General features: G+C 42.9%; 1 protein-coding gene across 1 annotated transcript in view; it reads left to right on the top strand.

Annotated features, from left to right (window-relative positions):
* Window positions 1-12,679, top strand: part of LRRC75A (leucine rich repeat containing 75A) — a 521,438-nt gene that overhangs the window by 135,996 nt on the left and 372,763 nt on the right. The window contains exon 2 of the mRNA XM_073667844.1: window positions 3,608-3,736. Within this exon, the coding sequence (XP_073523945.1) occupies window positions 3,608-3,736 (129 nt within the window). The remainder of the gene's footprint in view (window positions 1-3,607; window positions 3,737-12,679) is intronic.

Raw genomic sequence — 12,679 nt, forward strand, 5'->3', positions numbered from 1 at the left:
TTCCCCATGTATCCATGGGTTCTGTGATAGTCAATGGAGCAGATCTGTATTACACCAGCCAGAGCTGTGGTCCCTTAAGCTAGCATCCTGTAGAATCCAAATCTGGGTCTCTCTGTGATTTTGTAAAGGTCTTTCTCAACATTCACAGGGCAGGGGGAAGATGGCAGGGACTCATGTCTCATTGTTTGAGCATTTAATCAATTTGCATAGTTTGTCTTCCATTGCTCTGTAGATCAACAAACTAGCTGGCCTGGTTCAATATGTAATCAGCATATTAGCAAACATCATCGTTCCATGACCCTCAGTCCCTGTCCTCCAGAGATAACAGTCAAGTGTCAACCTTCAGGCTGAGACCACGGCCCCACTATCAGTATTCAGTCAGTATTTTTTACTCAGGAGTGGGAGCCAAATCCAGGAGTGGGTGATAAATATAGAATTAGTGCACTTGTTTCTATTATACCTTTTCTCTGATTCTTTCTATCCTGGTTTTGTCTCCCACTCCTGAGAAAAAATACTGCCCGAATACTGATAGTGGGGCTGTGGCCTTATACAAATAATAGTCTGTTCTTCTTGACCAACCAAAGAAAAACACATAAATTCAAAAGTCAACATAAAGATAATAATGTATTTCTCCTGGCTTACTGAATTTAGACATCTGGATAAATAAGATTAAAAGCTGTGTCGTCACAACATACTGATAGGGAATTTAGATTGTGAGCCCAATGGGGCAGTGATGATGATGTCTATAAAGTGCTGTGGAATGTAATAGTGCTAGATAAGTGAGTAAAATAAATAAAAAAGAATTAAATACTGACCACATAACCAGCGTGTATTACTGGAAAAGACAAGATCACATAAGATATACCTAAAATAAGGAGAAGGTTGCAAACTGTACATACAGTTATATGAAAAAGTTTGGGCACCCCTATTAATCTTAAGCTTAATGTTTTATAAAAATTGGTGTTTTTGCAACAGCTATTTCAGTTTGATATATGTAATAACTGTTGGACACAGTAATGTTTCTGCCTTGAAATGAGGTTTATTGTACTAGCAGAAAATGTGCAATCTGCATTCAAACAAAATTTGACAGGTGCATAAGTATGGGCACCCTTATCATTTTCTTGTTTTAAATACTCCTACCTACTTTTTACTGATTTACTAAAGCACTTTTTTTGGTTTTGTAACCTCATTGAGCTTTGAACTTCATAGCCAGGTGTATGCAATCATGAGAAAAGCTACTTAAAGTGGCCACTTGCAAGTTGTTCTCCTGTTTGAATCTCCTCTGAAGAGTGGCATCATGGGCTCCTCAACACAACTGTCAAGTGATCTGAAAACAATGATTATTCAACATAATTGTTCAGGGGAAGGATACAAAAAGCTGTCTCAGAGATTTAACCTGTCAGTTTCCACTGTGAGGAACATAGTAAGGAAATGGAAGAACACAGGGACAGTTCTTGTTAAGTGGCAGGCCAAGAAAAACATCAGAAAGGCAGAGAAGAAGAATGGTGAGATCAGTCAAGGACAATCCTCAGACCACCTCCAGAGAGCTGCAGCATCAACTTGCTGCAGATGGTGTCACTGTGCATCGGTCAACTATACAACGCACTTTGCACAAGGAGAAGCTGTATGGGAGAGTGATGCGAAAGAAGCAAGTTTCTGCAAGCACGCCAGAAACAGAGTCGGCTGAGGTATACAAAAGCACATTTGAAGAAGCCAATTTCTTTTTGGAAGAAGGTCCTGTGGACTGATGAAACCAAGATTGAGTTGTTTGGTCATACAAAAAGGCGTTATGCATGGCGGCAAAAAAACTCAGCATTCCAAGAAAACACTTGCTACCCACAGTAAAATTTGGTGGAGGTTCCATCATGCTTTGGGACTGTGTGGCCAATGCCGGGACCGGGAATCTTGTTAAAGTTGAGGGATGCATGGATTCCACTCAGTATCAGCAGATTCTTGACAATAATGTTCAAGAATCAGTGACAAAGTTGAAGTTACGCAGGGGATGGATCTTTCAGCAAGACAATGATCCAAAACACCGCTCCAAATCTACTCAGGCATTCATGCAGAGGAACAATTACAATGTTCTGGAATGGCCATCCCAGTCCCCAGACCTGAATATCATTGAACATCTGTGGGATCATTTGAAGAGGGCTGTCCATGCTCGGCGACCATCAAACTTAACTAAACTGGAATTGTTTTGTAAAAAGGAATGGTCAAAAATACCTTCATCCAGGATCCAGGAACTCATTAAAAGCTACAGGAAGCGACTAGAGGCTGTTATTTTTGCAAAAGGAGGATCTACTAAATATTAATGTCACTTTTCTGGTGAGGTGCCCATACTTATGCACCTGTCAAATTTTGTTTGAATGCAGATTGCACATTTTCTGTTAGTACAATAAACCTAATTTCAAGGCAGAAACATTACTGTGTCCAACAGTTATTACATATATCAAACTGAAATAGCTGTTGCACAAACACCAATTTTTATAAAACATTAAGCTTAAGATTAATAGTGGTGACCAAACTTTTTCATATAACTGTAAGTAAAATGAATGATTTCATATTTATATTAACCTACAACTGAAAAAGCATAATTAGCAGTTGCTTATCTATAAAAATAGGTTTGATTTATTTCAATGTACTTACCTCTGTAACGAAAAGTTTCATGGAAACAATGTCTGCACTAAAACAGTAGAAAATATCACTACTAGTTATTACCAACATTTTTAATAGGGACGGGTGCTAAAGAGTAAATTAATCTGTCCAGCATTTTAGGTCTCATGCTCACAACTGAGAAATGTGAAGGAAGCTATAAGGTGCCATATGCTTCTCTGTTGCATGATGGGAAGAAATTTAGTAATATACGCAATGGAGCATTCCACAGTCTGTACAGAATCCAATGAGAAATACAGAGGTACAAAAAAGTCCCATGCATCTCTATGGGTGTCTATACAACACAAAGTTGTACACTGACCTGGACCAGCATAAGGGATTGGTAAGTATGCAGTTTCCTAGGGCCCCATCACTAAAAAGGTGGCCAGACTTTACAAGCCATGAACAGCACTGATAATGCCAGTTCTGCATTATTAGTGTTTTTTCTGAGGTTAGAAGTGTAGACCGACCTTTGGTGACGGTGACATCACAGTCATGGGACCTAAGGTTTTTCGCTTTCTGGGATTGCATAGTGTAAATGCACCCTAGATGTTTCTGTGTGATGATACTAGATGGCAGCATTTGAGGTCCCACATCTAATTTTGCCCAGGACCCCACTCTATTTAGAACCAAGCCCTAAGTATGACCACTGCCTATTGCCTTATTTGAAAGGAATGTGTGGGGGGGTTGGATACTAAGAATTCACATATGGCAGGTTAGTTATATAACATTTCTACAGCTAACAATCCTCTCCTTACATCTGACTGGATATATTTCCGCAGCGTGTCCACAGGACTTTTACAAACTTCATTCCAATGTATGGGACAGATTTCTTCGATGCATGTGTGCGCATACCATTGTAAATGCTAAGTGCCATCTTAGAAAACACGTCATTGCACTATGCACATTTTGTAACTCTATCTATATTTATTCACTATTTCTCTTTCTGATGTAGGATCTGGGCATGGAGTCAACATCATTAGATGACGTTCTGTACCGATATGCAAGTTTTCGAAACTTGGTGGATCCCATTACACACGATCTGATAATCAGCTTGGCGAGATATGTGCACTGCCCTAAACCGGTATGTACCCAAAACTTTTTTAGTATTCCCATCATTATTACTTATCACAGAACTAGTATTGCATGGATCTACTTGAGCATTTGTTTTATGGAGAAAAAGCAGGTAATGCCTTCATCAAGCAATATTCACTTCCAGAAATATTGTCCTTGCTTCTCCTTTTCTCTTTGGAATGAATACTACAATATGTAGCTTTTAGCAATCTTTCTCCTCTGTTCTCATTAGACAATTTTCTGAGAATAGACACATAATGGCTTCATTATAATAATGCATTATAAGTTTTAATATGATCTACGGAAGTTGGATTACTTAGTACAAAGCAAGGACAAAAAGTTACACCGAAAGCTGACAAACAGCAAAGTGAAATCTGCAGGGTTAAAGAGGTTGTCTACTACTATTATATTGATGGTCTATCCTTAGGATAGGTCATAAATGTCTGATCGGCCGGGGTCCGAAACCCAGCATCCCCACCGATCAGCTGTTATTAGATGCGATGTTGGCTGCCGGCCGGAAGTGCTTCCTTGCGGAGCTTGGCCGTCTACTTGTAGTGGCTGCCGCAGGATGCTACACATCCACCTCCTATTGGATTGAAATGGAAGCGGATGTGCAGTGACAAGCCCTGGCCACTACAAGTAGACGGCCAAGCACCGCAGGTAAGTACCGGCGGCTGCCACCGATACAGCTGATCAGACATTGATGCCCTGCCTAAGGATGGGGCATCAATGTAAAAGCAGTGGACAACCTCTTTAAGGCTGAGTTCACATAGTTTTTTAGCATACGTCCATAGGCTCCGTGGAGGCTTAAGTCTGATTTTGTCATATGTGCCGATGGGACTGTAATGATGCAGACGGAGTCACATTGTGCCTATTGTGCATCATTTTCGGATATATAAACCTAGTTGAGGCGGCGATCAGCACGATTTAGTTGACTACCTCTTACTCCCTGCCTCCAATATGCATAAGGCCGAATTCAGTTTTGCGGGGGGTAACTTAAGTCCTGAAAGATACTCTGAACATAGTGGCAAACGCTATGTGAACCCAGCCTAAGGATTTAAAGGGTATGCGTTTTAGAGAGTCACAGTAGTGATGTGCTTAACATGCCTCATTATACACTCATTTTTCCAGTTTTGGATATGCACTGAATTATTTAATGCTCCTGGTATATTCATAGAATCATAGAATCATAGAATGGTAGAGTTGGAAGGGACCTCCTGGGTCATCTGGTCCAACCCCCTGCTCAAAGCAGGATTCACTAGATCATCTCAGACAGATGTCTGTCCAGCCTCTGTTTGAAGACGTCCATTGAAGGGGAACTCACCACCTCTCGTGGCAGCCTGTTCCACTCATTAATCACCCTAACTGTCAAAAAGTTTTTTCTAATATCTAATCTGTGTCTCCTCCCATTTAGTTTCATCCCATTGCTTCTAGTCTTTCCTTGTGCAAATGAGAATAAAGATGATCCTTCTACAATGTGACAGCCCTTGACATATTTGTAGACAGCTATTAAGTCTCCTCTCAGTCTTCTTTTTTGCAAGCTAAACATTCCCAAATCCTGCAACCGTTCCTCATAGGACATGGTTTGCAGACCAGTCACCATTCTGGTCAAAGAAGGTCTGTGTGGATTTGTACTCATGAACTCCTGTTTACTAAATAGGCGCATTAACCCAGTAAGCCACTAGAATATTACATATTATTATTCTGTGTGTGCTATAATAGTAACAAAATGTACAATGTAGGAATGGATGAATAAAAAGGATCATCTCATAATGTGGCCATAAAGCATAGAATGGAATGTCATAATGTTGGAAAGGAATAAGTCAGTTTGAGTTAATTACAAATCTGCGCATATGCAGCAATACTGCTAAAGTAAGTCAATGATACATAATCACCCATTGCATCTCTGGTGTCCCAGTGCCATGTCCCCGATCCTCTCCTCAAGCCTTGTTAGCTGCTTTGGTTGCAGCGTGATGCCCAGCATGTCCCACCTGACTGCTGCAGCCAATCATTAGCCTCAGAGGTATACGAAACAAGACCACTACTAGTGATTGGCATGCGTATAGCTTCTGATCTCCTATTAAATACAGCACCATGTTGGAGAGCTCCTGCTGCAGCTGGTTGCCTTACAGCCAGACATACTGTAGGTCTAGTTAGGTTTGCTAGCAGTAAAGTAGCGGGAGAATGGAAGATAAAGGCACTTTCCCACAATGAGCTTTTGGTGTGTTTTTGATGCTGCGTATATTTGCTGCTTCAAAAATGCAGCGTCTTAGGCTATATTCACACGTTCAGTATTTGGTCAGTATTTTACCTCAGTATTTGTAAGCCAAAACCAGGAGTGGGTGATAAATACAGAAGTGGTGATGTGTTTCTATTATACTTTTCCTCTGATTGTTCCACTCCTGGTTTTGGCTTATGAATACTGAGGTAAAAAACTGACCAAATATTCAACATGTGAACGTGGTCTAAAACAGTGTAAACTTGAATGGAAACTTTTGTGCATAGATGCTATGGCTGACAATCTGTAGTTAAAAAAAAGAAATTTGACATTAATGGAAATTGTCAAAATAGTGTCTTGTAATAAATATATAATGCATACCTCAAAATGAGAAAATATGTTTGTGTATTTATACCTGGAGCCATGTAAATGAATTACTGAGCTGTAGCAGATGTTTCACACCAGTTTCATTTTGCTCACACATTATTCTTGTAAATGCACAGTTTAGATGATGCTTGAAATGTCATTCGTGTATTGTGCAAAAAAACTGTGGTTTACTTTTATGTAGAGATGAGTGAGCGACCTGTGGTTTACCAGCTGTTTTGAGTTACAAGTACCAGTGTGCTCTTTTAACGCTGTATTGGGTTATTGCTTAATTAGCATTTGCCTGATATTATTATTGTTCTTTTAAAGGGAATCTGTCAGTAGAATGAACCCTCCTAAGCCGTCTATATGGCATGTAAGTCATAGGAAGCTTAATAAAATGATAAATTGATATCCGATGTCTTATTACAGAAAAATCCACATTTTTCTTATATATAAATGAGCCATTAAGATCTATGGGCCGGACACTGATCTGCAAGAGAATCTGCCTCCAGAGATTATTTTATATGTAAGGGGACCTCACCAGTGTGTGACATGTAATAGTTACCAGTGTGATATGTAATGGTTTCCAGTGTTACCAGTGTGATATGTAATGGTTACCAGTGTGATGTGTAATGGTTACCAGTGTTACCAGTGTGATGTGTAATGGTTACCAGTGTTACCAATGTGCTGTCTAATGGTTACCAGTGCGATATGTAATGCTTACCAGTATAATATGTAATGGTTACCAATGTGATATGTAATGGTTTCCAGTGTTACCAGTGTGATATGTAATGGTTACCAGTGTGATGTGTAATGGTTTCCAGTGTTACCAGTGTGATATGTAATGGTTACCAGTGTTACCAGTGTGATATGTAATGATTACCAGTGTGATATCTTATGGTTACCAGTGTTACCAGTGTGATGTGTAATTGTTACCAGTGTTACCAATGTGCTGTCTAATGGTTACCAGTGCGATATGTAATGGTTACCAGTGTTACCAGTGTGATATCTAATGGTAACCAGTCTGATATGTAATGGTGACCAGTGTTACCAGTGTGATATGTAATGGTTTCCAGTGTTACCAGTGTGATATGTAATGGTTTCCAGTGTGATATGTAATGGTTACCAGTGTTACCAGTGTGATATGTAATGGTTACCAGTGTGATATGTAATGGTTTCCAGTGTGATATGTAATGGTAACCAGTCTGATATGTAATGGTTACCAGTGTTACCAGTGTGATATGTAATGGTTACCAGTGTGATATGTAATGGTTACCAGTGTTACCAATGTGCTGTCTAATGGTTACCAGTGCGATATGTAATGCTTACCAGTATAATATGTAATGGTTACCAATGTGATATGTAATGGTTACCAGTGTGATATGTAATGGTTTCCAGTGTTACCAGTGTGATATGTAATGGTTACCAGTGTGATCTGTAATGGTTACCAGTGTTACCAGTGTGATATGTAATGGTTACCAGTGTGATATGTAATGGTTTCCAGTGTGATATGTAATGGTTTCCAATGTTACCAGTGTGATATGTAATAGTTACCTGTGTTATCAGTGTGAAATGCAATGGTTACCAGTGTGATATGTAATGGTTACCAGTGTGATATGTAATGGTTTCCAGTGTTACCAGTGTGATATGTAATGGTTTCCAGTGTGATATGTAATAGTTACCATTGTGATATGTAATGGTTACCAGTGTTACCAATGTGATATGTAATGGTTACCAGTGTGATATGTAATGGTTTCCAGTGTGAAATGTAATGGTTTCCAATGTTACCAGTGTGATATGTAATGGTTTCTGGTGTGATATGTAATGGTTTCTGGTGTGATATGTAATGGTTACCAGTGTGATATGTAATGGTTACCAGTGTTACCAGTGTTATATGTAATGGTTACCAGTGTGATATGTAATGGTTACACGTGTTACCAGTGTGATGTGTAATGGTTACCAGTGTTACCAGTGTGATGTGTAATGGTTACCAGTGTTACCAGTGTGATGTGTAATGGTTACCAGTGTGATATGTAATGGTTACCAGTGTTACCAGTGTGATATGTAATGGTTACCAGTGTTACCAGTGTGATGTGTAATGGTTACCAGTGTGATATGTAATGGTTTTCAGTGTCACCAGTATGATATGTAATGGTTACCAGTGTGATATGTAATGGTTACCAGTGTTACCAGTGTGATATGTAATGGTTACCAGTGTTACCAATGTGATATGTAATGGCTACCAGTGTTACCAGTGTGACGTGTAATGGTTACCAGTGTTACCAGTGTGATATGTAAGGGTTACCAGTTTGATATGTTATGGTTACCAGTGTTACCAGTGTGATGTGTAATGGTTACCAGTGTTACCAATGTGTTGTCTACTGGTTACCAGTGTGATATGTAATGGTTACCAGTGTAATCAGTGTGATATATAATGAATACCAGTGTGATATTTAATGGTTACCAGTGTTGCCAGTGTAATATGTAATGGTTACTAGTGTGATATTGTCACGGGTGTGTCGCCACGAAGATCGTCACGATTACACAGCCTGACTTCTCGCAGCTGACTTTTTGGTGCTTTGTGTTTTTCGGCAGTGAGGGAGTTAATTCTCTCTCTCTCTGTGCTAGACGAGGTCCAGCCTCGCCCAGCTGCAATCAATGCTGCTGTAGTGAGACTCCTTCAAATGCCTGCTGGTCTGTTAGGGAAGTGTCGGTGAAAGCATTTCATGCAGACTAACAGAGCGGATCGTGGTATTTGGAGTTTCAGAGATAAGTGTATTCGGAGAGTTTTTTCCCTTCCTCGCTTTATCATTTATCTCCATTCCCGCTGGTGTTCCCTCTGTTGTAGTTGTGTAGTTTTTGTATGCAAGGTGGTTTTGGTTTTTCCCTTGTACTGTCTCGTTCGTCTAAGTACTGTGTGTGGGCATATTATTACTTGTCCCCTTTTGTTGTGATCGGGGTCCTTCTCAGGACTAGATTACTTAGGTGCAGGGATCCTCAGGAGGTAGGGGTTACGCTGGCGGCCTGGACCTCTGTACCTTTAACAGTACCTCCTGGTTGAGGGATTAGTCAGGGCCCCAGCTTAGGGTCAGCTTAGGCCCCCTACCTCCAGTATACAGAGACAGCGTGACATTTTCACCGACCACTTAGTTTTTCTCCAGCTACCATGGATCCAGTAGCCGGTCTAGCTCGGCAGTTGCAGAGTTTGTCCATGGAGCTGGCGGACGTTAGGTCCAAGGTTTTGTATCCTCAGGAGCAAGCCGGACCAGAACCTAAAGTAGCTCTCCCTGACAGGTTCACTGGGGGGCGGGACAAGTTTTTTGTTTTCCGGGAGGCATGCAAGTTGTACTTTTGGCTGCGGCCTCGGTCATCGGGGAGTGAAGAACAAAGGGTGGGAATTGTCATCTCGCTCCTACAAGGGGACCCACAATCTTGGGCGTTCTCTCTTCCCCCGGGCTCCCCGGCTCTCCAGTCAGTGGATAGGTTTTTCGCTGCTCTGGGACTCGTATATGATGACCCAGATCGGATCTCCCTTGCTGAGTCTAAGTTACGTAGGATCCAGCAGGGAGATCGTCCGGCGGAGGAATTCTGTTCGGAGTTCCGTAGGTGGGCCACGGACACCCAGTGGAATGACCCGGCTCTTAGGAGCCAGTTTTGTCAAGGTTTATCTGACAAATTACAGGATGTGTTGGCACAGTATGACTCTCCCGCGTCACTGGAAGCCGCTATGGCCCTTGCTATTCGCGTTGACAGACGGCTTCGGGAGAGGTGCGGGATAACTCTACCCCCTGTGATGACTCCACCTCCTACAAGGTCCCCTCATATGGTGGTTCCCCTGGTCAGTCCAGAGGAGCCTATGCAATTAGGAGGGACATCATTTCGGGGGAGGGGACCGGTGGTGCGCCATAAGACAGGAAGGTGTTTCTTCTGCGGGAGAAAGGGACATTTTATTGGGGGGTGTCCATCCCGTCCCTTGCAGAGTGAAGAGTCGTCGGAAAACTGTTTATCCCAGGTTGTGTGGTGGACGGCAATCTGGGAGTAGGTATTTCGTCCCTAGGTTCGTCTCAGTTTCTCGTACCGGCGGAGGTGGTGGTGGGTACGAGAACTGAGAGGATATCTGTTCTTCTGGATAGTGGGGCCGGGGCTAATCTGGTTGATGCTCGGTTTGCCCGGGTTCAAGGTATGCGATTGAGTGAGTTGGCTAAACCCATCCCCATATTCTCGATCGATGCCAGGCCTCTCGGTCAGGGAAGTTTTTTGCAAGCTGTGCATGACATAAAACTTCAAGTGGGGGCGATACATAAAGAACTGTTGTCTTGCTACGTGTTGGAGGGTCTTCCCACTCCTATAGTGTTGGGCCTTCCTTGGTTAACTAAGCATAACCCGGTTATTAATTGGCAAACCAGAGAGATAAGCCAATGGAGTAAATTCTGTAATAAAAACTGCATGAACACGGTCATCGGTGCGGTTACTCCTTGGGTCTTACCTCCATTTCTGGCGGACTTTGAGGATGTATTCTCGGAGAAAGGGTGTCAGGAACTACCTCCTCATCGCGAGTATGACTGTTCTGTAAAACTGCTCCCTGAGGCCAAGTTACCTAAAGCTAGGTTGTATAACCTTTCTGGTCCTGAGAGGCAGGCCATGAAGGATTATATTTCAGAAAGTCTGGCTAAGGGGCATATTAGACCTTCATCTTCACCGGTGGCTGCAGGGTTCTTCTTTGTTAAGAAGAAAGATGGAGGCCTACGCCCTTGCCTGGATTTCCGTGAACTTAATCGGATTACGGTCCGAGATCCGTATCCGCTCCCACTTATTCCCGATCTCTTTAATCAGATCGTGGGCGCCAAATGGTTCTCTAAGTTGGATCTCAGGGGGGCGTACAATCTGATTAGGATGAAGGAGGGGGATGAGTGGAAGACGGCGTTTAACACTCCGGAGGGGCATTATGAGAACCTTGTCATGCCATTCGGTCTGACTAATGCCCCGGCGGTGTTCCAACACTTTGTTAATGACATTTTTCGCCGCCTGGTGGGACAGTTTGTTGTCATATATCTGGATGATATCTTAATTTACTCGCCGGATCTGGTGTCTCATCAGGAGCACGTTAGGCAGGTGTTACAGATCTTGCGGGATAATAAACTGTATGCCAAATGGGAAAAGTGTGTGTTCGCCGTACAGGAACTCCAGTTTTTAGACTTCCTGGTTTCAGCGTCCGGTTTTCGTATGGACCCTGGGAAAGTGCGGGCAGTTCTTGAGTGGGATCGGCCAGAGAATCTTAAGGCACTACAACGTTTCCTGGGGTTTGCTAATTATTACCGGAAGTTCATTCGTAATTTCTCGTCCATGGTTAAGCCTCTCACAGACATGACTAAAAAGGGGACGGATTTTTCTAGGTGGTCTGACAAGGCTTGTCAAGCATTCTCCTCCTTGAAAAAATGTTTTGCCTCGGCACCCATACTCATTCAACCGGATGCGTCACAGCCATTCATTGTAGAGGTAGACGCTTCCGAGGTAGGGGTGGGAGCAGTATTGTCACAAGGTTCGTCCCCTGGTAAGTGGCACCCGTGCGCCTTTTTCTCTAAAAAATTGTCGTCCGCTGAGAGGAATTACGATGTCGGCAATAGGGAACTCTTGGCCATTAAGTTAGCTTTTGAGGAGTGGCGCCATTTTTTGGAGGGGGCAGTCCATCCGGTCACCGTCATCACCGATCACAAGAACCTGCTATATCTGGAGTCCGCGAAACGTCTGAATCCCAGACAAGCTAGGTGGTCATTGTTTTTTACCAGGTTTAATTTTGTCGTTACATATCGTCCTGGGTCAAAAAATGTAAAGGCGGATGCCTTATCTCGTAGTTTCCCTGGGGCCGGGAATACGGACGACCCGATTCCTATCCTTCAGGAGGGGGTGGTGGTTTCGGCAGTATGCTCTGAGCTGGAGGAGGAGGTATTGGAGGCTCAGGGGGACGCCCCTGTTGGACCTCCGGGGAGACTGTTTGTTCCAGATCAGTTGCGACAAAAGGTGATCGAGGCACACCATAACTCAGTTTTTGCAGGACACCCGGGGAGTAGAGCAACTGTGGATCTCCTCTCGCGTCGGTTTTGGTGGCCTAACTTACATAAGGAGGTGGTAACTTTTGTCGCGTCCTGTGGGGTTTGTGCGCGCTCTAAGACCTCACATACCCGTCCGTCTGGGGCCCTCTTACCTTTGAAGATCCCGGAGCGTCCTTGGACTCATCTGTCTATGGACTTTATTACGGACCTCCCTCCGTCTTCGGGTAAAACGGTCATACTCGTTGTAGTGGACAGGTTCAGCAAGATGGCACATTTTATCGCTCTTCCGGCTCTCCCTAATGCTAAAACTCTTGCGCAG

Source organism: Phyllobates terribilis, unplaced genomic scaffold (assembly GCF_046119375.1).
Source record: "Phyllobates terribilis strain yellow unplaced genomic scaffold, ASM4611937v1 Scaffold_2__4_contigs__length_985480577, whole genome shotgun sequence".
Classification (NCBI taxonomy): Eukaryota; Metazoa; Chordata; class Amphibia; order Anura; family Dendrobatidae; genus Phyllobates; species Phyllobates terribilis.